Genomic DNA, 24,162 nt, shown 5'->3' with positions numbered 1-24,162 from the left:
TTATTAAAAGGAGAAGGAAAATTGAGGTCAGCTTTGAGCAATAACACAATGGCAGTGAAATTTCAGCAGCAACAAGGATAAATTGGAATCAAAATTTCTTCAACAATAACCCAACATCATAGCACAGCAACACAGCACTCAGTTTGATCCAAAATTGACTCAATTAAACTCAAAAACCCACGTGAAATCAACTCTAATGAACCTTTGAAACTTCAGCTGACAGAAACTAAGCTAGAAGATGTAATTCACTCCTAAAAATGGAAATTAAGCTAAGGTCTTTAATGAAGCAGTAATTTTTTTGGCTTTTTCTACTGGATTTTCTATTGTTTTTGGATTTTTTGAAGGTTGAAATTTCAAAACCAGATCTGAAATTAGAGAAGGGACTTTTGGGGAGAATTTTTGGAGGCTCCAAAACTCTTGGAATTTTCAGAGGGTCTCTAAAACTTCTTAAACAAGGCAATGGGTGTGCCTTTTATAGGCAAAGCCTAAGGCTTCCTTCAGATTTTTTTAGTTTTCTTTTTAGTCCTTCTCATTTTCAGCTTTTAGTCCCTTATTTTTTAACTTGTTACCCAAGTAACAACACCTATTTTATTGAAAACTATACTAAAGCCCATTCTAGAAAAGTCTATACCNAATTTCTAACTATACAAACCTGCACTTGTGTTATCGTTCGTGATTGTCAATTCCATATTGAAATCTCGTACACTTATACATAACGGATATGAACCTAAGTTTTTATTCTCCTTTTTGGTCTCCATATATACACTAACCCGCATATCATTCCTAATCTCCATTGGGGGACAATTGTCACTCACGATGTATTTGATTTCTACGATTTTTTCTGTAGTATCAATCGATAGTTGTTCTGCAATTGTAGGAACCAGAATATTGTAGCTTGCATTCACATCTACCACAATGGCATCAACTTCAAAATTCCTAAATCTTCCATAGTTGTCCCAAATCCTATTGAATTGTAGCATTATTGCGATTTTCGACATGATTGCTTGTTGTTGTTGGTGTTTTTTTGGATTTTTAGATTGAGAGAAGAAAAGATGAAGAACAGATATAGGATCGACAATTTGATTTCTGAAAACGACGAAGAACAGAATATAGCAATTCGTTGAAGCTATTCGTAGTTGAATCTCGAAGATTTGAATTCTACAATTTGAATTCAGTTCGTTGAAGCTGTTCGTAGTTGAAGCTGTTCGTACTTTTTGAAGCTGTGCGTACTTTTTTTCCTTAATTTTTGAATTGTAGTTTAAGAGAAAAATATGTTGATGAGAATATTCCTTTCCGTTTCAAATTTTGAATTTAATGTAGAATAAATCAATCCCAGATTCTCTTCCTGATTTTTCGCGTGCTAATAATGGAAGATTCAGCCATAATAAACGAATGATATATAAATTGTAGGAAAAATGTGGACTGGGCGGGTAATATACATATTATGCACATATTTAGTAATAAAGTTTCATATATAGTATAGATAGGAAAAAATCTTTATTCATTAATATAAATCATTTTTGTTTGTCCGAATCTAATTTAATTTAATCATTTCAAATAGTTATACTGTTTTTAATCCCCAACTCCCACGTGGAAAAGGTAAAAAAGAAAAAAAATCATTACCCACCATAGATCACGCTGGTGAATGGGACCATAGCAGAAAAGCTATAAGGGATATTAGCAGTCTTATTAGACTTTTGAGATTTTAATTAAACATTAAAATTCAGTTGTACCCAACAAAAAAACGAAAAGAAAAAATTCCAAAAAGAAGAAAACAAAAACAAAAAAACTGGTTCAGCTTCTGGAATATTTTGATCACCAAAAATTGCCTTTTTTCAAATCAAGAAAATTGGGTTGATTCGTTATTATGGAGAGAAACCCAAATGAAAATGATTTTCTTGAAAATAATTCACCAGAAAATATACCCTTTAATTCTCAAGACTCAATTTTTAGCTCAAATCTATTCTTGGATGGTGATGGAGAAATTATTCTTACTCAAACTTCTGATAAGTTGCATTGGAAATCTATTGAATCTGTACTTAATGTAAGTTTTTGTTTTTGAATTTTGGGTTTTTCTGTACCTTTTTTTTTGTTTTTATTTTGCTATGAAGTTCCTATTTTCTTTTTTTTGATTGTGAGCTTGTTAAGATTATGGTATTCTGCCCATTTTCCCATGTTTAATTCTAAGTAATAATTTAAAGTTACAGTCTTTTCTCCGATCAGTTTTTCAGATTCTTGTTATTCCAAATAATCTGTTTATTGGTGAATTGGGTTGTCAATGAATTCACTTTTAAGGAAAAGATACCATTTTTATTGGTTGGTTGATATGACAGAGTTTAAAGGTTGGAGCTTTGGGAGCTCAAAGATTTTATTTTTATTATTTAATTTTTCCTTTTATATTCTTCATGCTTTTGATGTGTATTTAGCAATTAGCAAACTCACTTGAACTGAGGTTTCCTATGTTTGTAACTAATTAAATTGAACAATGTTGTAGTTTAAAGGTGCCATGCTTCTTGTTCTGGTTGACTTTTGCTAACCTGTGACTGAAATACATGTTATAGATAATCGTCGAGTCCGATTTGATGATTGAACATTGAAAAGTACTGTGATAATAAATTGGAGGTAGGTGTGAGCTGGCATGAAAACTTCAGCACTTATACACGAAAAATGGTGGCATTAGACTAAGTACTAAAAAATTAGTCTGAGCCCTCTGAAGCTATCTGGCTTAGAGAAAAGATAATTGGTGTATGCCTTGGCGTAACTAGTAAAGTTGCTGCGATGTGACCAGGAGGTCACGGGTTCGAGCCGTGGAAACAACCTCTTGTAGAAATGCAGGGTAAGGCTGCGTATAGTAGACCCTTGTGGTCCGGCCCTTCCCCCGACGCCACGCATAATGGGAGCTTAGTGCACCGGGCTGCCCCTTTTTTTTAAGTAAGCAAAGAAAAAGATAGTAGAAATAGTAGTTTTCTTTAGTTCAAGTGGTTTTTTTTTGGTAATTATATATTTATATTTCCTCAAAACAAAATTTACAGCCATCACTGAAGATCCGAAAGAACAGCAGCTTGGACATTAGTCCCAAGCTTACTGACGCTCACCTCTGCAAACTACTCTATTTCACTATGCAGCTTCTTATGGATAGAAGTTTAGTGATTGCATACAATTTTCTAGTCTACAAAATCTACGTGCTCTCACATGTAATTCTCTTATCAGTTGCTTTATCACTTGATCCGCAGTTCTTCTTTGAGCCTTGAAGATCCTTGCATTTCTTTCTTGCCATAAATGGTATACTCCCCCAGCTAGTGTCATCCGATATAGTTCCTGTTTAGCAGTTTTTCCTTTTGCATAGTTCAAGTGGTTTTGTTGACTTGTTTTATGCAATTTTTTGTTGAATCAAAATTACCTAGTATACAAATTTCATCTCCACCGAAGGTCCAAATAATTTGATCGACTGAAATTAGAACTTCAAATTGATCCTCCAAATTTGGTAGAATACTTTCATGCTATGTAGTCTGTGGTAGTTGAGGCTACCGATATCTAAATCTCTGTAGTCCAAATTGTCAATGACCTGTAAATTTACTTGGGAAGTTACGTGAATGAGTACCTTATAATGTTTCTGATTAAGCTAACATGGCCCCTAATCATGGCTGTAATTCTGCTTTATGAATTTCAATTCTAGAATTAACCATTAGTTGTAATAATGTGTTTTTCTTTACCTTCATAAAGAGGAAAAAGAAAGTGCTTTTCTTTACTTTCCTTAATCTTTAGTAGTCTTCGATATGTTGATAGTAAAGACGTTCTTCTGAGCTTTGGTAATGGTGTTGACTGTTTATTGTATTGCAGGGTCAGGATCCATCATCTTGTTTCGGCATTGAACTTGTTTCTAAGAGCGAAAGCACATTGTGTTTTAGTGATATATACTCTGCAGAGTTCATTGATTTGGGTTTGGTACACGAAGCTTCCTTCCTAAATGCTAGAGGACCCCTCTTGGGCCAATCATTTGAGGTTATAATTCTTTAGCAAACGATTATGGGTCTACATATGTCTCCTGTGATCAAGAGGTAACAATATGTATATGTGGATGCAGATGTACCGATTTACAATACGTGGAGCCCAGAAATCAAAGACGCAGCCTTCCGTTTTGGTTCCATCCCTTTACACTTTTGGCCATAAGGGTGCACAAACATGTCAGATGTGGGTTAATCGGATTAATGATCTGCTAAACGTGGACGCGGCAAGGCCCAAGAACCTTATGGTATGTTTAGTAAGTTTCAATTACTACCATTTTAACATGTCTGTTTGTTGCTCGGCGGAAATTAACTTCAGTTGAAGTTTAAGTTTCTTCAGACTTCTTCCTTTGTGATTAGTAGGTTTTTGTTCACCCAAAGAGTGGGAAAGGACTCGGATGTAAAGTTTGGGAAACAGTGGCCCCTACATTTTCTCAAGCGAAAGTGAAAACGAAGGTAAACTTTCTTGGAAGTTCAAGTGTTTCACTATTGATGGATGTTTTGAATGTGCATTTCATTCTAGATAGTCAATTAAAGACAAAGCACTGTTGCTTGACCCTAAAGTATTTCTTTCCTTGCTCCTTGTCAACTCTCGACCAAACAATGTTCTCAAGAAAAAGAGAAATATTTATAAAGTTTGCCACTGTATGAGCCTTAACTAATCAACATTATAAATTTTGTTTTTCTTTCTTCAAAATAATTTTAGGCTTGTATTCACCTTTTGCTTTCATCCTTACAACTAGTGTAATAACAACTATGCCTCAATTGCAAACAAGTTAGGATCGGCTATATGAATCCTTACTGACCATGTTCCCCATTTAAATTCATCTCCGGCAAACATTATACAAAATAAAAATAAAAATGAGAAGTACTAGAAGTTCTTTATATTTCCTATTGGCATAAGCATCTCAAATCGGGAAAGACTCCTAGAATTATAGACGTGAAGAAAACATATTAACATGGCTAAAATATATTCCTAACTAACTGTAGTGTGTAAAAACTATGTTGCCCCTTATAAATGTAGGGAACTGAGGAATTCCAGTGTTGCATCCATGTCGTGTGCGTCTTCTCTGTAACAGATACAAAGCCAAAATGTACAAACAATATTTATTGAGTCTTTGCACATGTATGGAGATGCCCTCAAAACATCTTTGATTTCTCTCTAGGCAATGTACCGATGGTGAACCATATCTTCCTGTCCTCCTTTAGCTTTCTCCCTGGCGAAACATCTTTGATGATTCTTGGACTTCATAGATTATGGCTGTGATATGACTGCAAATAGTCAACTGGTCAGGACCTTTTCCTCAAATCCGTTTGTTGTTTCCTAGAGGAAACTATAAATACTATTTAGCTTTATCTCACTTCTTGAGTTTGATTTGATCTTGGAATAACCAGATTGTTTCATGAGTAGTGGCTATGGATCGGACAAATTGTTTAGATTGAAACACAGACAGTTTCATGAGTAGTGTTTCATGTGACTCTATCTGCTATCTGTAAACTGAACTTTTGATAATTCAGCTTTAAAAGTGGATATTTGTACTGTTTACATTCCATTTTGTACTCTTTGTTAAGTTTGCTGTATTCTTTTCATCAGGTGACTGTGACAGAAAGGGCAGGACAAGCTTTGGATATTATGTCCTCCATTACAAATAAAGAGCTCCGTTCATATGATGGTGTAGTAGCAGTTGTAAGTAGTGAGAGATAGCTATGCTTGTCTTTATCATTTTTTTTTTTTTTGGAATTCTGATCATGAAGTTCTCTTAATTTGGTGCATAACTTGAGCACTCCTTTGAAGTGTATAAATATCATTAACAAGATTCTTGAAGATTTGGAGCTTTTGGCTCTAATTTGTTATATGAGTTGCGTACAGGATAGTGGAAATCAGTACACTAATAAAAAAGATATTTGTCTAATGCTTCAAATCTTAATCATATACATTTGGCGAGTTTGAGAGAGAATTGAACGTGTCAGGTTTTCTCCTTGTTAATCGGCTGACACTTTATTCCTTGATGTAAAGTTGGCTTCAAATTTCACCAAGTTGTTTGGGTTTCTTAGATCTTACTATCTGACACCGTTTCAGGGCGGTGATGGATTTTTCAACGAAATACTAAATGGTCTTCTCTTGTCGAGGCATAAATCTTCATATCCACCACGCCCTGCTGAACTTAACCACCCCATTGAGAAAAATGGCAACGGTCCTGTTCTTGATGCCAATGTGGATATCAGAGACCCATCTGATAGCGGTGAAGATGAATCTCCTCTTCTAAAGCAATCAACAAACCTCAGTATGTAAACACGTAAATTCTCTCCGTGACTTTGTTTTCTTTGCATAATCAATATTTGTGAAGTGTGCTTATGAACAGTGTATCCGGAATTACAGGAACTGGAGAAGATTCCTGCCAAACAGGTTAGTTAATTTTTTAATCATGATTAATAATCTTATGAATGTTATATGGATTAGGACATATTCTACTCCTACTACATATAGGCCTAAGACTATTTACACATAACTATCTAACCGCCCCCCTCAAGCCGGTGCATACAAATCATATGTACTGAGCTTGTTACATATGTAACTAATATGAGGACCAGTAAAGGACTTGGTGAAAATATCCGCAAGTTGATCATTCGACATACAAGGCCATTAGACTTCTCCTGAGTAACAATTCCCACTCCTTTAGCTAACTCAAACTTTTCTGGAATCACTGTTCACGCCGGAAAAAGTGCATTGTTCATGCCTGAAAAAATAAAAGTTGTCAGAATTTGATGTAATATTTATGGGTAGGCTCGGAATCACTGGACGGGTAAGTTGTCCTGAAGAAATGTTATCAAAAAGTGGCTGGAATGACTCAAACGCGCTGGAAAAGTTATTGTAGCTCGCCGGAACCCTAGTTCTGGCGGCGCGTGGAGGTGCCGAGTGACACTCTGCTGGAGCGATTGACTGGGGTTTTGTCGCCTGAATTTTCCGAACAAGATAGTAGTGTTGGTTTTCACACAACACTTACTAATGAGGGGATAGCGCAAATCAATCTTAAGTCGTCAACCGGAAAGATGTACGGTGACTGACTCCAATGGGACTGGAATTTCTGGGGTTTGGTCGCACAAGGGTTTCAGATCTGATGATGGTACTGGTATATGCACAGTACCACTGTAGCAGTGATGAACCCCGAGAACAAGAGGAAGTTGCCGGAAAATTGCACGGCGAGATCTTTCTTCCCGGATGCCGCTGGAATGACGCACAACGATAATTTTCTCACTGAAGCTCTGATACCATGTGAGAATGCATGGGAGAAAAATCTACATTTTAACAATGATACAATGAGCCCTATATATGATACATATTCTACTCCTACTACATATGAGACTAGGACATATTCTATTCCTGCTACATATAGGATTAGGACATATTCTACTCATGCTACATATAGGACTAGAGCTATTTACACATAATTATCTAACTGTTGCAAGCATAGAATAGATCAGCAAAAGTGCCCATATTTTTAGATGAGATGATTTGCATTTTCAATATGGTATTAGCGCTGGTAGAGACAGATATGATTGAGAACATTGCATTTGAACGCATAATAATTTCTTTCCCTTCTTCTTCCTTAACATTGAAACCACCTAAGTGCAGTAATTCTTTCCTCTTGCGAGGAACTCTTTTTTTTAATGATACAACATCTTTGATTTACCCTTTTGCCCTCTCAGCAGCGGAAGATCTCGAGTTTTCTTTCCCAAATGAAAAATTCAGATTTGGAATTATTCCAGCAGGATCAACAGATGCCATTGTAATTTGGTAAGGTCCTATATTGATCCCTTTCATTTAGTATAGTTGAATGGTAACTTTGTGTTTAGAGGCTAACTGTGAAACTTGTCCTTGTGTGTAACTGCCATAAGTATGAGCTAACAACAAATAGCCTTTCTACGTGTAACTTTGATAATGTATCGACCACTCCTTTACCAGCTATGAGTGTTGTAGACCTTGTTGATATTTGTTAGGGATAATTTCAGAAACCTCCCCTCAAGTTTTGCTTCATCACACGAGACACTGACCTCCTTTGTGGTTTACGATATCACGGTTATCTCCCTTATTTTAATTTTTCTGTAACAATTCTTTTAATCTATTTTTCATTAATGTAAAATATTTATAGTTTGACTAATTTGCCTTTCAGTGTTAAACTTTTCTATTTATTTAAATTTATGAATATATTTTAACAAATTCTTTTAGAATATGCATGTGGATTTTTTTTTTAAAATCTTCGGGTTATGCTTACAATTTTCGGTATGCTGCCAGCTGCAATTTTTTTTTGAAAAGCTAGTTGACGTTCATTTTTTACAGTACTACAGGGGCGAGGGATGCTATAACTTCTGCATTGCAAATTGTCCTTGGTAAAACAGTGTGCCTTGATGTAGCTCAAGTTGTAAGATGGAAAAAGACTTGTACATCTAAGGATGAACCCTCTGTACGTTATGCAGCTTCTTTCGCTGGGTAAATTTCACCTAACATTGGTAGCTTATGAGCTTTTTAAAATTTGAATCGAGGTCAATCGATTTCTTCTTATACTCCATTCAGGAGATCATATTATTTGCCATCCCTTGTTTCAGTTCCATTTTCCTATAAACTGTGTTAGCCGTCCGCCTATTTAAGAGCAGTCCATGCTTCTCTGTGCACTTAAGATTAAATTCTTCTTCTCCTTCATAATCATTTTGCTCACCTATCAGGTATGGGTTTTATGGAGATGTAATCACTGAGAGCGAGAAATACAGGTGGATGGGTCCTAAGCGGTATGATTATGCGGGAACAAAGGTGTTTCTACGTCACAGGTATGATCTATGGACAAATTATTTTGGTGTAAGATGGAATTTGACATATTAGAAGACCAACTTGAACTTGGATATATGTCTTATGCTACGTCTTAGGAATGGCAATAGTCTCACATGCTAGGCAAATCCAGAATTTAGGTTATGTGGGTTCAACTTTTAAGGTTCTTAGCATTGAACCCATTGTATTTTTAAAGTTATGGGTTCATATTTACTATTTATTGCAATTTTAATGAACTTTTGCACATAAATTTATGCTCCGTGTCCAAAGTATTGGGTTCATTTGATACACTCGATCCGCCTGTGCCTCTAAGCTTAATTCTCTAGAGCACTCAATTTTATATACTTCTTAATGTAGTACAATTTATAACTTTCTCTTTCTTTAGATCATATGAAGCAGAAGTTGCATATGTGGAAGTTGAATCGGAAAAGAAAAACATAGGTCTTGAGAAAGAGTCGTCGGGCAACTGGACAAAGGGATTGTGGTCCCTACTCAAAAAGTCCGAAAGAGTAGCTTGTCGTGCAAACTGCGGTATTTGCAAAACAAAAGCAGGCCACACATCGGCTAGATGTCCGAGCTTGGAGCCCTATTCAAAAGACTCGAGATGGTTAAAGTCCAGAGGGCGTTTTCTTAGTGTTGGAGCTGCAGTAATCTCTTGCAGAAATGAAAAAGCGCCTGATGGTCTGGTGGCTGATGCACACCTTTCAGATGGTTTTCTGCATCTTATATTAATTAAGGACTGCCCTCATGCATTTTATTTATGGTAACAATCTCTCTTTCTTTCTCTCTCACAAAATGGACCTAGTTGTTTAACGACTAAGCTCATCACTACATGCAAAGTAGATGTATGCTCATGAGGCCGAGCCAGGATTTGAAGTTTATGGGTTCTCAATTTACCACGGAACTCATAACTCGTCTTAGTTACTGGATTCGCAATCAAATATTTATACATATATAATGATTTTTCCAGTACAAATACAGTGTTTAAGCAAAAAGTGACTGGATTCGGCCGAACCCACAACTAATAGGCTTAGCTCCGCCTCCGTGCTCAATAACTATTGATTCTAATGACTTGAAAATGGAGAAAGAGACCAATTTAGTTCAACTTGGAATCTGTTGTCCGTATTCTTTGCACTGGCATTGCTATCTTTGCCTGCTGACTTACGCACAATGTTTGTCTATTTTTTGCAGTCACCTTCTCCAGCTAGCAAAGAAGGATGGAAACCCGCTAGATTTTGAATTCGTCGAGCATCACAAAGTAAGAATTTCTGAAAAACTCTTGTTCCACCTCTTTATCTTTTTTATGAAGCTATTTTATCATGACATTTTCTGCATTCTGGTAAGCAGACTCCAGCATTTACATTCACTTCCTTCGGCAAGGAGAGCATATGGAATGTTGATGGCGAGCTCTTTCAAGCTCATCAACTTTCAGCTCAAGTATTTCGCGGGCTTATTAACTTATTTGCTAGTGGCCCTGAAGCCTAAAGCAGCTGAGTCTCTTCATATATGTGTCATTACTTGTTGGGAAGCTATTCAGTATTTCATCAGTTGATTTATGACTAGTCATAAATTTTTTGTATTTGACAGCCCACTTCCTGCCTGGAGGTTACAAAGAGAAGGTCAGGGGGGAAGCCAGTGGCTGTTAGCTATGTTGCGCGGACTCTCCAAATATGTTGCCGCACTTGTGTTGGATCCTTCAAAAATGCACTACTTTTGGAGGATCCGACACGCACCTGCCGACGACATTTTTTAAGAGTCCGATCAATATAGGCCGTTAGAGTACTGCTAATTTTCTCAAAAAGCAGATAGGAAATGGTGTATATGAGAAAATAAGTGCACCTTATAAATATAAAGTTTGTCTTAAAGAGCAGGCAAATATATTCCACGGTATTTCATGTGGTTGCTCTTTGAGTAAGTTTATAAGGGAGTTTAGTGATCCATGATTTATGTTTATCTTCCATTTGTTTCGAAAAGTTTGTCGATTAATTTAGATTCTTTCTTTTCTCTTCATTTTTCTGATTGAGATATACATATGTTAGGGAAAAGGGTTATAATTGCCATATACTATCTGAAATTGAGCAACTTTGCAATCCGTAACTTATTGGAGTTTCAACTTAAGGGGTAATTTTAAACTATAGTTAAAGTTGAGAGGTCAGCCGGTCCCGACTTGTTTGAGACTGAGATATAGTAGTAATAGTTGTTGTTAGTTAAAGATGAGGGGTAAATTTGGATTATTTTTTTTTGAAGCATTTGGATACGCGGAGTTTATCATTTCAAGATGGTGTTTTATTAATTGTAAGGACAAATACGAGACAATTTGCGGAGTTTATCATATCAAGATGGTGTTTTATTAATTGTAAGGACAAATACGAAACAATTTGTAAAAAGCAGGGGTATAAATAGATCAAAAGTGTAACTGAGGCAAAATTGGGCAAATGGTACACGCACAAATTTGAACCTTTACCCTAAATCTTATTCATGAATTAACGAAAATGTGCAAAGTTCTATTGCCGCTTCCATTCTGATAGCCCGTTTGGCCAAGCTTCTAAAATCAGCTTATTTTGAGTAGTGTTTTTCTCAAAAGTACTTTTTAAAAAAGTATTTTTGGTGAGAAGTAGTTTGTGTTTGGCTAATTAATTTGAAAAGCACTTTTGAGCAGTAATTAGTGTTTGGCCAAGCTTTTGAAAACTGCTTCTAAGTGTATTTTTCTCAAAAATGCTTCTCCGAAAAGTGCTTTTGGAGAGAAGCTACTTTTTTCTGCTTCTCCTCAAAAGCACTTTTTTTCCTTCCAAAAACTTGGTCAAACACCTCAATTTTTCGGCCAAAAGTGCTTTTGGCCCAAAAAAGCACTTTTGGCCCAAAAAAAGCTTGGCCAAACTTATCATGAATATGTCAAAGCCGAAACTCTCACCACAATGGTATAAGAAATTGTCTCCACAAAAAAAAGGTATTATCACTTGGAGCCCCCCTCAGAAACTATTTACGTTTAATAGCCGAAAAGTGTATAAAATTTATATAATTTTTTTTTATATAACAAATAGAATGTATATATATACAAAAAAAAATTGCCAAAAATATTTTTATTTTTTGGCTATTATTTTGAAAGCGGCTATACAGTATTATTTTCCCAAAAAAGAACTGAAATGAAACCTTTTTATAGCAGAATAACACTTGAGGAGATCATACACATACCTGACTAATGAATTAGAAAAAGTAAAAAAAAGAAAATTAAGGATGTCAAATTAAGAGATGTGCTAATTCACGAGAAGACACTATATTTTTATAAATTTTCAAAACCATTCTGCAATCAACCACATCATTAGTTGAAGAAGCCACCATTGGAATTGTTTTTCCACTTGCAACTTTTTTTCCTCCAACTTTCTTGCTTCCTTCTAAACCTATTATTGTATTAACATAACCATTATGAAAACTTGTAACCAACTTCAGGGGTGAAATTAGCTTCCAATGAAACTTAATGGGTGCTTGTTTCATTTTCAAAACAACTATCTTTTTCTTATTTCCAAGCTTAATAACTCTCATCTTCCTCTTATTGTTTCCCTTTTTGTATCTTCTAGTCTTTGATATCTTTGTCCCCTCCAAAATTTCTTTATGTTATCCCAATATGAAAACCCAAGAATTCCCATTGATGAGATTTTGTTTACCGCGACAGATCAAACAAGAACTTGACGAGCGAAATTCACTGATAAAAAAATAAGAAAATTTGTATCTGAAACTTCACCATAATAATAGAATTAAACTTGGCTATCCATATTGACTTTTTCAAACATGTAAAAGAGAATGTGGAATGAACATACATATTCATAGAGAGAGCAAATGGAGTACAAAAGTTGTTCGTCAATTTAATAAGTTGATAGTTTCCGTTTGGCCTGCAAAGATAAATTTTAGAGAAAAATGATATCTTGTGACATTTTATAATTCACATAGAAGAAAATAATTTTTACAAACATATATAGTATTATTTATTAATTTTTGTGTTATTTTTTTTTACTAATCTCTTGTAAAAAGAATTATATAAAAGAACATTCACAATGGCCATAAAACCAAGATTATGGGGTTTCCTTCACTGTTATAGTGAGAACGTTAAAGAAAATCAGCATTAAAAGGAAAGTATAAAGTTAATCACTTGTATTATTTACCGTGATGAAGAGACAAAGCATCCAGGTCATAGGAGACCAGAATTTATCTTATCTAGATATCCGGCAATTTGTTGTCTCATTGTTCCGCAGGGTGTACATGGATCGGGTTGGTTCGGTTTTTATCAAAACCAAACCAAACCAACTTTATCGATTTGGATTGATTCCGTTTGGTAGAGTTTTTGGGTTTTTCGGGTTTTTTGTTGCTTAAATATTATTTCAATCTTACTTTATTAAATTTTTTATAAGTAAAAATATAAAAAAATTGATAAACACATTATCTATTAAAATATTCTTACGGGAGAATTTTCTTAGCAACACATAATAGTTATTTTTTTAGTCGTCTGACAATAACTTTTTGTTGATGTACACTTTCACTACAACAAATGAGACTTTTGGTGGCGCCTAAAGTCGCTACAAAAGACAAGATTATCGCCGCTAATTATTTTTAGCAGCGACCTTAGGGTTGCTGCTAGTACAACCGTTACTAAATGTTTCTTGTGACAACTCATGATGGTCGCTACAATAAATACATATTTGTGGCGACCAAATAATAATGGGGCATTTGCATATACCCGCTTTTTGTGTCACGTTTTAACTTGTGCCCGCTTTGCAAAAAAAATTGCAAGCGTACCCGCTTTTTCGCATACCTTCAGCATACGGGGCTGAAGTAGCAAAGGCAATCACGCAAAACTTTAGCATTCTAGTAGCCGGGCCTGAAGTTCAGCTCTAGAGCTGAAGTTTTTGTTTTGTAACTGGCGAACTCAGCTCTAGAGCTGAAGTTTTTATTTTTGTAACTGGCGAACTTCAGCTCTAGAGCTGAAATTTTTGTTTTTGTAACTGGCGAACTTCAGCTCTAGAGCTGAAGTTTTTGTTTTTGTAACTGGCGAACTTCAGCTCTAGAGCTGAAGTTTTTGTTTTGTAATTGGCGAAGTTTTTGTTTTTGTAACTGGCGAACTTCAGCTCTAGAGCTGAAGTATTTGTTTTGTAACTGGCGAACTTCAGCTCTAGAGCTGAAGTTTTTATTTTGTAACGATAGAACTTGAAGTCCCAACATTCAATTTGGTCTTTGTCTCAAACGCATCAAACAAGCATAAACCATATGCCCATTCTCTCTCTCTCTCTTCATTTTCTTCACTCTTCAACCAAACTCCAATTCATTGTCAGTTGAGTTCGATCAAAAATCCATTATCCTTAATTTAAAATTTTATATTATAGTATTATATCTACATAATTACAAACAACTCACAGCCTTAAAATTATGAACCGCACCTTTGCGTCTCTAAACACTAACAAAAGAGGTGCAGTTGAAGTGGAGTGTGTTGGCCACTCAAAAATGGCAGAAAACGAAGGAGGAGAAAGGGGGCTGAAGTTATTTAAAAAGTGGGTACAAGTTGAAAGTTTTTAAAAAAATGGGTATAGGTTAAATGGGGGCGCCCCGTGCAATTTTTACAATAATAATAATAACTTCACATTCGAAAAAGATATAAGAATTTAATAGATCTTAGCATATGATATGAATATGGAAGAAAAAAGACATTGGCACATTGCAATCAGTGGCGGAGGCAGGATCTCCACGAAGGGGTTTCAAAAATTATTTTTTGTAGCTAGTGGAATTGAACCCATGACCTTATGTAGATTTTGAACACCCTTGACCACTAATCTACACTTTTGGATTATGTTAAGGGTGTTCAAAACTTAATATATAGAGGTAAAACACAGATTTTGCCTTATATATACCGTGTAATTTTTCAGCGAATGGGGGTTCGGGTGAACACCCTTGCGCCCCCCTAAATCCGCCCCTGATTGCAATAACACTTGATAAGAAAGTGATTATACAACCCATTATTTAATGTTAATAAATATGGAGCACTTCATATTCTATTAAATATTATATCCCGCAAGAAAATCTCAAATATTTCTAGACATTTTTTAAAGAAATTTTATATAAAAATTATATATTTATATGTCGGTTTGGTTCGGATATTTTTACTCAATACCACACCAAATCAAACCAAACCTAGTCGGATTTTTTAATCGGTTTGGTTTGACTTTTCAATTTGATGCGGTTTTCCAATCCGGCTTGTACACCCCTAGTTCCTGCCACCGAGAGAGATTTTTCATTGTTAAAATTTTAAGATATTAAATAGGACAGGAAGAAAGGGAGAGAAAAGGGCAGACAGGCAAGTAAATTTTTTTCCTCTTCTTTTTTGATTGGTTTGTAGAAAAAGTAAGAAAGAAGAGACAGAAGAATAAGGTCCAAAGAAACAAAAAGTTTTTTTTGTTGATATAATCATATAATATCCGGTGCTTACTTGTCCGACTAATTCAAATTCACGACACAGCCAATTAATTAAAGGGAAAAAAGCTCCTAAAATATTCGAACCCAAAGTAGTTAAAGGTAGAGGAATCCATCCCTTCCACAGTATACAATCAAGTTTCATTTCCATCTAAATTTGAAGAAAACGAATTAAATGGAGACACCTTTTTCTAAGAACTTTTAGTGACAAAATAGGTAAGGCCTATGAAACAGATAACCTTCACGTTAATTGTACTAGTGTTAAATGACCACCTTGTTTTTCTCCTGCAATCCACAACCAGAACAAGATATAGGAAATTTTGCCACGAAGAATAAGTCAATTAACACTGAATTTCCTTGATAATCTTATACGAGTTGATCAGTTCTCTAATTATCTACGTAGACAAGCTTTTTGGTCAGAAAATTCATACGAGAAGATGACAAATTGGTGCCAAAATTCATGTAACTAATTTCTCGAATAAGAAGATAGATTCAACTGGAGAGAAATAAACAAACCACTCAGTGATTACTAGATCGTCTGCTATTAAGCCAATTGAATAGGTCTAATATAATCATTAACACTTGCTGCCAAGGCTTGCGATCTCTTCTACTTGATGTGTAAATGGCATGATTTCCATTACAACTGAGAGCAGATACTCCAATAAGTCAGGTCAGATTGACAACTTTGAAGACCATCAAATCCTAACAGAGACGAGCACCAGGTGATTTTTTCCCAACTCTCTAAGCCTTAGTAGCCAGAGTTAATCGGTACATGTGCTAGTGAAAGGTAGCAGGTACCCGATGGAATATTTGAGGTAAGCACAAAGCTGATCTAGACACCACCGTAAAAAAAAATTAAGTATATATATACGAGGGGGCACACACTTTAGTATACACTAGAAAAATCCACACTTCTCTTGTTATCATGAAGCTTGGACAAGACGACCTCAGCCCTTTATCCCTTAAACCAAAGCCCATAACCACAAATCTTGGCCATAAGGCCGTCCTTATAGTCTTTTCACTCTTAAGTTTATTGTGATGATTGCCATGTCTATACGGCACATGTTATCTTGTCTATTAATGAAAGAAATCGTGGAAATTACCTAATCTTGAGAACTCGTCAGTAACCAGTTACCACATCCAGTTCGTGAAGTCAAATACTAAAATTTAAGAAACTAATGTAAAACTACAAGGGTAGAAGTTCACAGAAGTGGAAAAACAAGCAACCCCTGAAAGAATCCACATGTTTGATGAGAAGCAAACACATCCTACGAAACTAACAGAGTGCGGCATACCTATTCTGATCTATACACTTAATGCATGAAACATGAAGTCAATGCCTCCATCTGCTATTTTCAATGTCATCATCGAAGATTGGTCCGGTCTCGCGTGCACTGAGTCCTGATACGGCAATGCCATGTTGAGGTTGAGCATACACACTGTCAACTTCGTGCTGCCTTATAGTAAGACAACCTGGATTATTCGCCGTAGACTGTGTACCACTGCGCTGTTCTGCCAGCCTCTGTAAATGCACATGGGGCATCCTACCTGGAGGGAAGAGGCAATGTATCAAAATATCCATAAGGAGTTCAACTAAATACGGCATATTATGTCAACTTTTTCTTCCAAGTCTTCAGATCAATAAACTAAGTACTCCAGTAATAGTGAAGATACGAATCATTTAACTCACAGGAAGATAACAGGAAAATGAACAAGCAGGGCATTTTATAGAAAATGCAAGGGAAATGCTACTTTAATGAGGTAAGGACTATAAAGCTCGGAAACTATCGTGGTTTGCATAAACCACGCATGAATATTCAGCAATAAGCTATGTCATATGGGGCCCTTAATTTTTCATTTTACATTTTTTTGTCCTTCAGCTGGACAAAGGCTGCATCTAAAAAAAATCGGAAAGCAAAAATATAATTTATCTCTTCCTGCTAGTTTGTGTCCACAGCCTAACATTTCTGCTAGTTCTTAATTTCTATTAGATACCTTTAATGAATCCATGTCTTCTTACGGAGATAAATAGACAAACATGCAAACCACTATTGACTTCAGTAACATTACATATTTTCTTCATCATAAATTGTAGTTAAAATTTTTGCAGGTCAAATGGCTAAACGCCTCATAACTTCTAATTTACATGCAGATTGAGGATGGACCACCCACTCTCTAATAGCAGACGAAAAGAACAGCACCCGTGCAGCCCCACCCTCGAGGATGGAGAGGCATTCTAATAGGAGAAAGTATGCTTAGAGTTCTGCAGTAGTAGAATTTGAAGTTATTTGATATCCCCCAGACAGCTTCCATTACGTATTATGAGTTTTTGCAAGAAAGTGAGAATTTAACAGAGGAACTCATTGGCATATCTTTCATATTATTTTGGGAAAAATGCAAAATTGGCCAGCCGGCCGAAACTAATTACATTTTCTAGCCAAAAAGTGTATAAAATATGTATATAATACACATATATAAAAAAGAATATATTTTGTCAGCTATTATTTTGGGGAGCGGATAAAAATATATATTTCTCCATTATTTTTTAGCCAACTAATACAAACACATTCTACACAAGTGGCAGTCGAATTGATTTACAGCTTACTTCACAAAAAATCTATAATGCCTACCATTAAGGATTTTAACTAGTAAACTGGCTATTTCTTTGTTTTTGCTGATTCAAAGTAGGATTGCTGTGAAAAGAGATAACGATGATAGGGGGCAAGTACCATCTATATCATATGGTGGGGGAAAGAATTGTAAGTAACAGATTGAAGCCACAGTCAATCCTGCACAAATGGCACAAAGAAAATAAACAATAAGTATCCCTAACCAAGGCCATAAGAAACAAGAAAACTAGAAAATGTACATGTTCAGGCATATTCTACAGACCTAGGAGACCTCCAGCAAATACATCCTGCCAATGGTGCCAGTAATCATCTACTCGGGAAACTGCAACTAATGCCGCAAGCAGTAAGGGCAGGAAAACAAGGCAAAGCTTAGCAACATGACCTCTTTGATCAAATGCCTTAATTTTCCCAGACAGGTACCAGGCGAGGAAGCCAAGACCAGCAAAAGACCCTATCACATGATACCAACAGATGCCAACAAGCTTCAGTTTTCTCTAAGAATTCAAAATTTACTCAAAGCAAGCCAAGATCTTTGATAAAACAGCCACCTTACAGCCACATAGAGAAACATATATATTGTCACATCCGAGGGAAAAATTGAAGCATAACCCACAGTCACCTATGCACTTGCAGGAATTCTGATTTACGAGTTAGATGTGTACTTAAGTAGATTATCCCAGCATAAACATCATCACCTATGAACTTGCTATTTAATGTGGTTGAAATATTTGAGGTAAACTATTAAAAAGTTAGAGGTCAAACATATGGGAAAAATAGGATACGCAGTAATAAAAAATATATATTATTTGGCATTTAACAAATCATTACACAAATTTGGCAGGTACTTGACTGAATTGTACTGAAAACAGAGGATAGATGTTTCATTGTTCCAGTATTTTATATATTATTTAAAGAGCAATTGTACTAACTACAAGTAAAAGCAATCTAAAATCTTGCAGAGAAATCCGGTGCTGAATGGAGAAGATAAAAGTATCAATGAAAAGGGAAAATAACAGTTCACATAACTGAGAAAGTTTCATTGGGAAAAGGACAAACTGAGGGTATATGCTCATTTTGTTTAAAGGGTCGAGTAAAGGAGATAATCACAAATTTCTGATGCCAACAATGCAATTGACAGGGAATGGTTATACTCACAAGAACTATGTCCGCTTGGGAAACTTTTATGTCCTTCTTTGATAACATTTTTCAAGCCAGTACAATTGACATTGCTTGTGATTGTATCAAACACCTAAACACAGAAAATTATAATTGATAGTTGCAAATGCCGTTATATCAGTTACTGCTACAGAAGGGAGATTCCAAGCAATGAATAAACACACCCCTTTTCCATCAGGGAAACACCGCCAAAAGAAGTCAGGACGGGGTCGACCAACTGCATCTTTGATTGCATCAGTAAGAACTGAGGTGATGAGTACAGAGTACAGCAATCCTGAACAGAGGTACACAAAGTAATCAGTCTGATCTGGTTGTATATACTTGCCACCAGGCAAAAGCTGATAGTCACATAAGGGACAAAGAATACCTAATATAGCTTGATGCACATCGTAGACATCCTTTCTGATGAAGTAAAAGACAAGTATGACCAGTAAAGGTAAGATTATGGCAATAATCTGTTGAAAGACATATGAATCGTAAAATGTCCATTAAAGAAGTTAAAAAAACCACATACTACTTTTATAACTATGTATTGTCCCAAACAATTTGTCTTGAGGGTTGCACTTACAGGAACAGCCCAAAAGGGAATGGTATTGTCTTTCAAAGGGTATCTTAAATCTGTCATCATGTCAGATCCAACAAAACGGTGAAACGGTTCTATCACATTTAAAACTATATCGATCACCACAAGTAGGAAGAGAATAAGCCAGTCGTGCATGTGAAACCTTGCTATTTCCACTCCCTGGTTTCTGAATGTATGGGCGCCCAACTGAATCTCCGGCATTTTTACCAACTAACACAACCAAAATATCGGTCAGTAAAACTTGTACGAGATTGATATATAAGTAGCAAAAACAGAGATAGCCTCTGGTACCATATATGTAGAGAGATAGGCGATTAATCATGTTCTCTTTATAGTCAACGAGACTCAATATTTTCTCTACTGCACTTAGATACAGAAGAAAAGGGGCATTCTCGAAAAAGAAAAATATATGACACGGCTACAACACAATCGCTAAAAGAACAGATAACATCTAAAGTGTTCTAAATTTTGTTAGCGAGCACATACAAATACAAAAAGCAACAACAACAACTAAGCCTCAATCCAAAGCTAGTTGGGCTCCACCATATAAATCCTTACAATCAATATCCCTCCATTTAGTCACATATCATACCAATAATCAATAACCTATGTTCCAATCCTAGAAGCACATACAAAAGCAAACAGAACATATAAAGCTGAAAGAGTAAACCTTCATAGGAATTAATCTAAAAGAAGCTAAGATGTCGCATGAGGTAAAAATAACAATAAAGCTGCATATGAACCTAAAAAAGAAACGATTCACCTAAGAGTTCAGAATTACTTATTAAATCAGTTGCATTGATTTACACACTGATGCATTTAATTCCTATTTTTCCCATGAGATCGAACATATCAAATATGAATAAACACGACAAATTATTATTATTCTCACAATGTAGTTCAAATTCTTCAACTAAAAGAGTAAACCTACAGTAAGCTCTCCAAGTTTAAGCAAATTTATCACTTTGATGATAGAACTTGCTGTCAGTTGTTTTACTTAGTTCCCCTCTGTCATTGCATTTGGTTTTACTTACCAGTCAGCACCTCATCCACTAAATTACCAACAACCTACTCCTGCAATTTAAACTTTATTCCCTATAAACCAGTTCGAACAATGTCTACAGAAAATAAAGTAATTAAATTAATCATTCACTTAATTATTCAATCAATCAACTAATCCTCTTAGGTTTTGAAAGTGTTTTTATCCATAAGAACGCGCAGTATAATGTCTTCACAAATTTCTCTCTAATTTCATCCCTTAAGACTTCAATTTTGACCTTACATTCTTGTTTACGGATTTTCCTAACAATAACAACGTAGACTAATTTCCTCAAGCTTACAACCTTAGCATTATCCGAACCAAACAATTATTCAATCAATCAATTAACTAACCTGTCTAGGTTTCGAAAGTGTTTTTTATCCACACAAAAAAATTGTGTCATAGAATGTGTTCACAAACTACTCTCTAATTTCATCCCTTAGTACTTCAATTTAACTTCAAATTCTCATTCTCCTAACAATAATGCTTACTTACACTTAAATCGCGTAATTGAACGTGTTTACAAACTAGTCGCTAATTTCATCCTTTAGTACTTCAATTATAACTTCAAATTCTCATTTTTCTAACAATAATGCTTACGTACACTTAAATTTCCACAAACTAACACAAATTTCACCTTATTACAACTAAATCAAAACACAAAAAGCAGTAAATTCGGAAGTTACTTTTCCTCCGTAATGCTACAATTAGCCAAAAAAACTACTAAAGGAGTTAAACTGTAGCATTAAAAAACGAGAATGCAAAAGTACATTAACAATAATATAAAAAATGGACGAATCTTTCACCTGGAGAATCTTAGAGAAAATGATTTTGAGAGCGAGATATTTGGGAGAGGTTTTTGGAAATTCAAATAATTGGAGAGATAAAGTGAAGAGAAGCGTGAAGCAGCGGAGAGGAATGGGAGCAAAGCAAGCGTCTTCCTTTAGTCAAAAATAGAGTGAGGATATAAAAATTAAAAAAGTGGATGGAATTTGAATTTGATTTGATCAAAAAATGTGAAAGCGTTAAGTAAGAAAGAGCCAAAAGGGCTAAAAATTAAATAAATTTTGCACTTATTCTGCCGTAAAGAAAGGTACACCGGGATAAAAAGCGGATAGAATTTGAATTTAAGTGGCTGTTTGGACATAAGAATTATAAAATTTTAAAAAAAGTAAAAAAGAAATTAAAGTGCAAATGATATTTGAAAAAATTAGCGTAGTGTTTGGACATGAATCTAATTTTGAGTTATTTTTAATTTTTTGTAAGTTATCTGAGTGAATGTTTTAAAAAATAGCTTTTTGAAGTTTTTAAAATTTTCAAAAAAATTCAAAATTCATCTTCAAATGAAAATTAAAATTTTTATGGCCAAGCACTGATTTCGAAAAAACTTGGAATTTTTTCCAAAAAAAATAAAAAAAAATCTTAGGTCCAAATGGGTAAATTTGTTAAAATATGAAAGCATTAAGCAAAAAAGAGCCAGAAGGGCTAATAATTAAATAAATTTTGCATTTATCCTCCCCTAGAAAACGGTGCACTAGGATATTTTTTTCTTTTCCGAAAAGCTGAATGAGGATATAAAAGTGGACAGAAATTGAATTTAGATTTGATAAAATATGAAGGCAGAATAGTCTAGTAGACATTTGTACTTGTTTACATTTGTCATTCCGGTCCCTATATTCAATAAAGTTTCATCCAGACACTTATAGTTGTTCAAAGTCGATATTTTAAACCCCTCTGACCATTAACCGAACATATGTGGCAACTTGATGGCTTAGCTGTACAAGATGCGTATATTTCACGCGTATAAGGAGCGTGAATATAAAAAATTTAGATTAGAAATGAGTAAAATAAGAAGAAAAAGAAAAAGAAAAAAGAAATTAATAACAAAAACATACTACTCCACATTTCTTTCTCGTTTTCACCCCACCCCCTCCCCTATCTTTTCTGCTTTGTATCCCTCTCTCCCCTTTTCGTTCTTCTCCCAGCCTGCCCTATTTCTTTTTCTCTTTCTTTTTCTTCCTTTCTCTTTCTTCCCAGTCCTAGGTCATGCCCCATTTTTTTTCTAAATATTTTTGATAGATCAGATTTCCTTTTCAGTATAAAATCATTTAATTTGATTGATAGACATCTTTGTTTTATATTATTCTTGTATGGTTGTTGTTATGTATGGATAAAGTTAAATATGATGGAGTGTAATATTAAAAGGGATGGGAAATGATGAATGCAAGAATGAAGATGGACGAAAATGGCGGAAAAAGTAAGGGAAGTGGGTTGCTACTGTGGTTGGCAAGCTGGGTTTTGAAAAGGATGAAAATCTTGGAAAATAAGGTGGAATAAAGGTTTTTATGGAGGAATTGGGAATCAAAGAGTGTTCATAGTGCTTTTGGCTGGCTAAAGAAATTTTCACAGGATGGCAGTGATGACAGAGATAGCATAAAGAGAAGGTGATGGTGAAGAAAGACAAAGAAAAAACAAAAAGTTTTTAAAAAACGAAGAAGAAAGACAGAAAGATTATTTATTTTTCATGTAAAATTAAAAAGAATAGGTGATGTAGCATAATTTTATCTGACGTGGATTCTAGCATCATGCGATTGAGAGTCAAGCAGCGTTATAGGGGTTTAAAATATCAATTTTGAACAATTATAAGTGTCTAGATGAAACTTTGTTGAATATAGGGACCGGGATGACAAATGCAAACAAGTACAAGTGTCTAGCAGGCTATTATGCCAAATATGAAAGCGTTAAGCAAGAGAAAGCCAAAGGGGCTATACCATATATGAAACCTTATTACCTTCAACGTTTAAGGTTTGAGTTAATTACGTTTCAACATACCAAATTACCATTTATATACCATAATTCAAATCAGGGATATAATTAAGGGTGCATTTATATTAGGCATAATTATAGGACCGTATATTCCCACTTTCTCTTTCCTTTCATCTCAACTAAAATACAAATTCAAAATCTGAATTTATATTAGGCTAACCAGAATACACTCATTGAAGCTGAACCCTCGAGTGGATTTTTATGAACAATATTCAATCTTTTTCTTTCGACTAGAACTGCAACGATCATAGTAGAAACAGAGAAGATCATTTCAATACCGATCCTTTGGAGAATACTAATGCCTCTTTCGTTTCCTGTTGCCCGTCTTATGACAGGTACAAGGATTTTCTCATAGATAGTGACAGATATTATCATGCCAACAGCTGCTAAGGCAAAAATTGAAGCAGGGGGAATCTCAAAATTGTGAATGATTTTCCGGTTCAGTTGCACGCCTTGTTTGATGAATAATGTTGCTGCTTGTGCTACACAAATACCAAATGGTATAGTGGTTAGCCAAATGGGAGTAGTGTTGATCACTAGCTTCAATTCTTCTACATTGGTCACGGTTGTAAGTTTCCAAGGATTATGCTACTGCTGCTGTGATTATACCCGCTGACCACATTAATCTA

General features: G+C 35.1%; 2 protein-coding genes across 4 annotated transcripts; one reads left to right on the top strand and one right to left on the bottom strand.

The window, feature by feature from the left end:
• Positions 1–1,717: 1,717 nt before the first annotated feature.
• LOC109221169 (ceramide kinase) lies at positions 1,718–10,821 on the top strand. Of its 2 annotated transcripts, none has more exons than XM_019385633.1 (13): positions 1,718–2,044; positions 3,841–4,002; positions 4,085–4,252; positions 4,368–4,460; positions 5,599–5,691; positions 6,085–6,289; positions 6,385–6,411; positions 7,716–7,800; positions 8,344–8,493; positions 8,727–8,828; positions 9,212–9,589; positions 10,018–10,084; positions 10,174–10,821. In XM_019385633.1, the coding sequence occupies exons 1-13, from the start codon at positions 1,868–1,870 to the stop codon at positions 10,309–10,311; spliced, it is 1,845 nt and encodes a 614-aa protein (XP_019241178.1). In that variant the 5' UTR covers positions 1,718–1,867; the 3' UTR covers positions 10,312–10,821. The 2 variants fall into 2 exon arrangements, with proteins under 2 accessions (XP_019241178.1, XP_019241177.1); XM_019385632.1 differs by having other exon boundaries at positions 7,713–7,800.
• Positions 10,822–14,993: 4,172 nt separating this feature from the next.
• Positions 14,994–21,688, bottom strand: LOC109221170 (lipid phosphate phosphatase 2-like). 2 transcript variants are annotated; one of them, XM_019385635.1, is made up of 9 exons: positions 21,514–21,688; positions 19,654–19,878; positions 19,453–19,540; positions 19,250–19,359; positions 19,065–19,158; positions 18,172–18,360; positions 18,009–18,068; positions 16,575–16,827; positions 14,994–15,080 (listed from the first exon to the last, which is right to left on the bottom strand). In XM_019385635.1, exons 2-8 carry the CDS (start codon positions 19,867–19,869, stop codon positions 16,613–16,615), a joined length of 972 nt encoding a protein of 323 aa, XP_019241180.1. In that variant the 5' UTR covers positions 19,870–19,878; positions 21,514–21,688; the 3' UTR covers positions 14,994–15,080; positions 16,575–16,612. The 2 variants fall into 2 exon arrangements, with proteins under 2 accessions (XP_019241180.1, XP_019241179.1); XM_019385634.1 differs by lacking the exon at positions 14,994–15,080 and having other exon boundaries at positions 16,424–16,827.
• Between the last annotated feature and the right edge of the window lie 2,474 nt (positions 21,689–24,162).

This window comes from Nicotiana attenuata, unplaced genomic scaffold, assembly GCF_001879085.1.
Source record: "Nicotiana attenuata strain UT unplaced genomic scaffold, NIATTr2, whole genome shotgun sequence".
Lineage (NCBI taxonomy): Eukaryota > Viridiplantae > Streptophyta > Magnoliopsida > Solanales > Solanaceae > Nicotiana > Nicotiana attenuata.
The sequence above is the reverse complement of the archived record's forward strand: the minus strand, read 5'-3'. Positions and strand labels throughout refer to the sequence as shown.

Coding starts and splice junctions, on each gene's coding strand:
- LOC109221170 (XM_019385635.1), bottom strand. CDS start 19,869: ATGCCGGAGATTCAGTTGGGCGCCCATACATTCAGAAACCAGGGAGTG. Junction 18,361..19,064: donor CCCAAGCGGACATAGTTCTT/GTGAGTATAACC, acceptor ATCATGTGATAG/GGTCTTTTGCTGGTCTTGGC. Junction 16,828..18,008: donor CCCACCATATGATATAGATG/GTACTTGCCCCC, acceptor TCTTCCCTCCAG/GTAGGATGCCCCATGTGCAT.
- LOC109221169 (XM_019385632.1), top strand. CDS start 1,868: ATGGAGAGAAACCCAAATGAAAATGATTTTCTTGAAAATAATTCACCA. Junction 6,290..6,384: donor AAAGCAATCAACAAACCTCA/GTATGTAAACAC, acceptor CCGGAATTACAG/GAACTGGAGAAGATTCCTGC. Junction 9,590..10,017: donor CCTCATGCATTTTATTTATG/GTAACAATCTCT, acceptor TATTTTTTGCAG/TCACCTTCTCCAGCTAGCAA.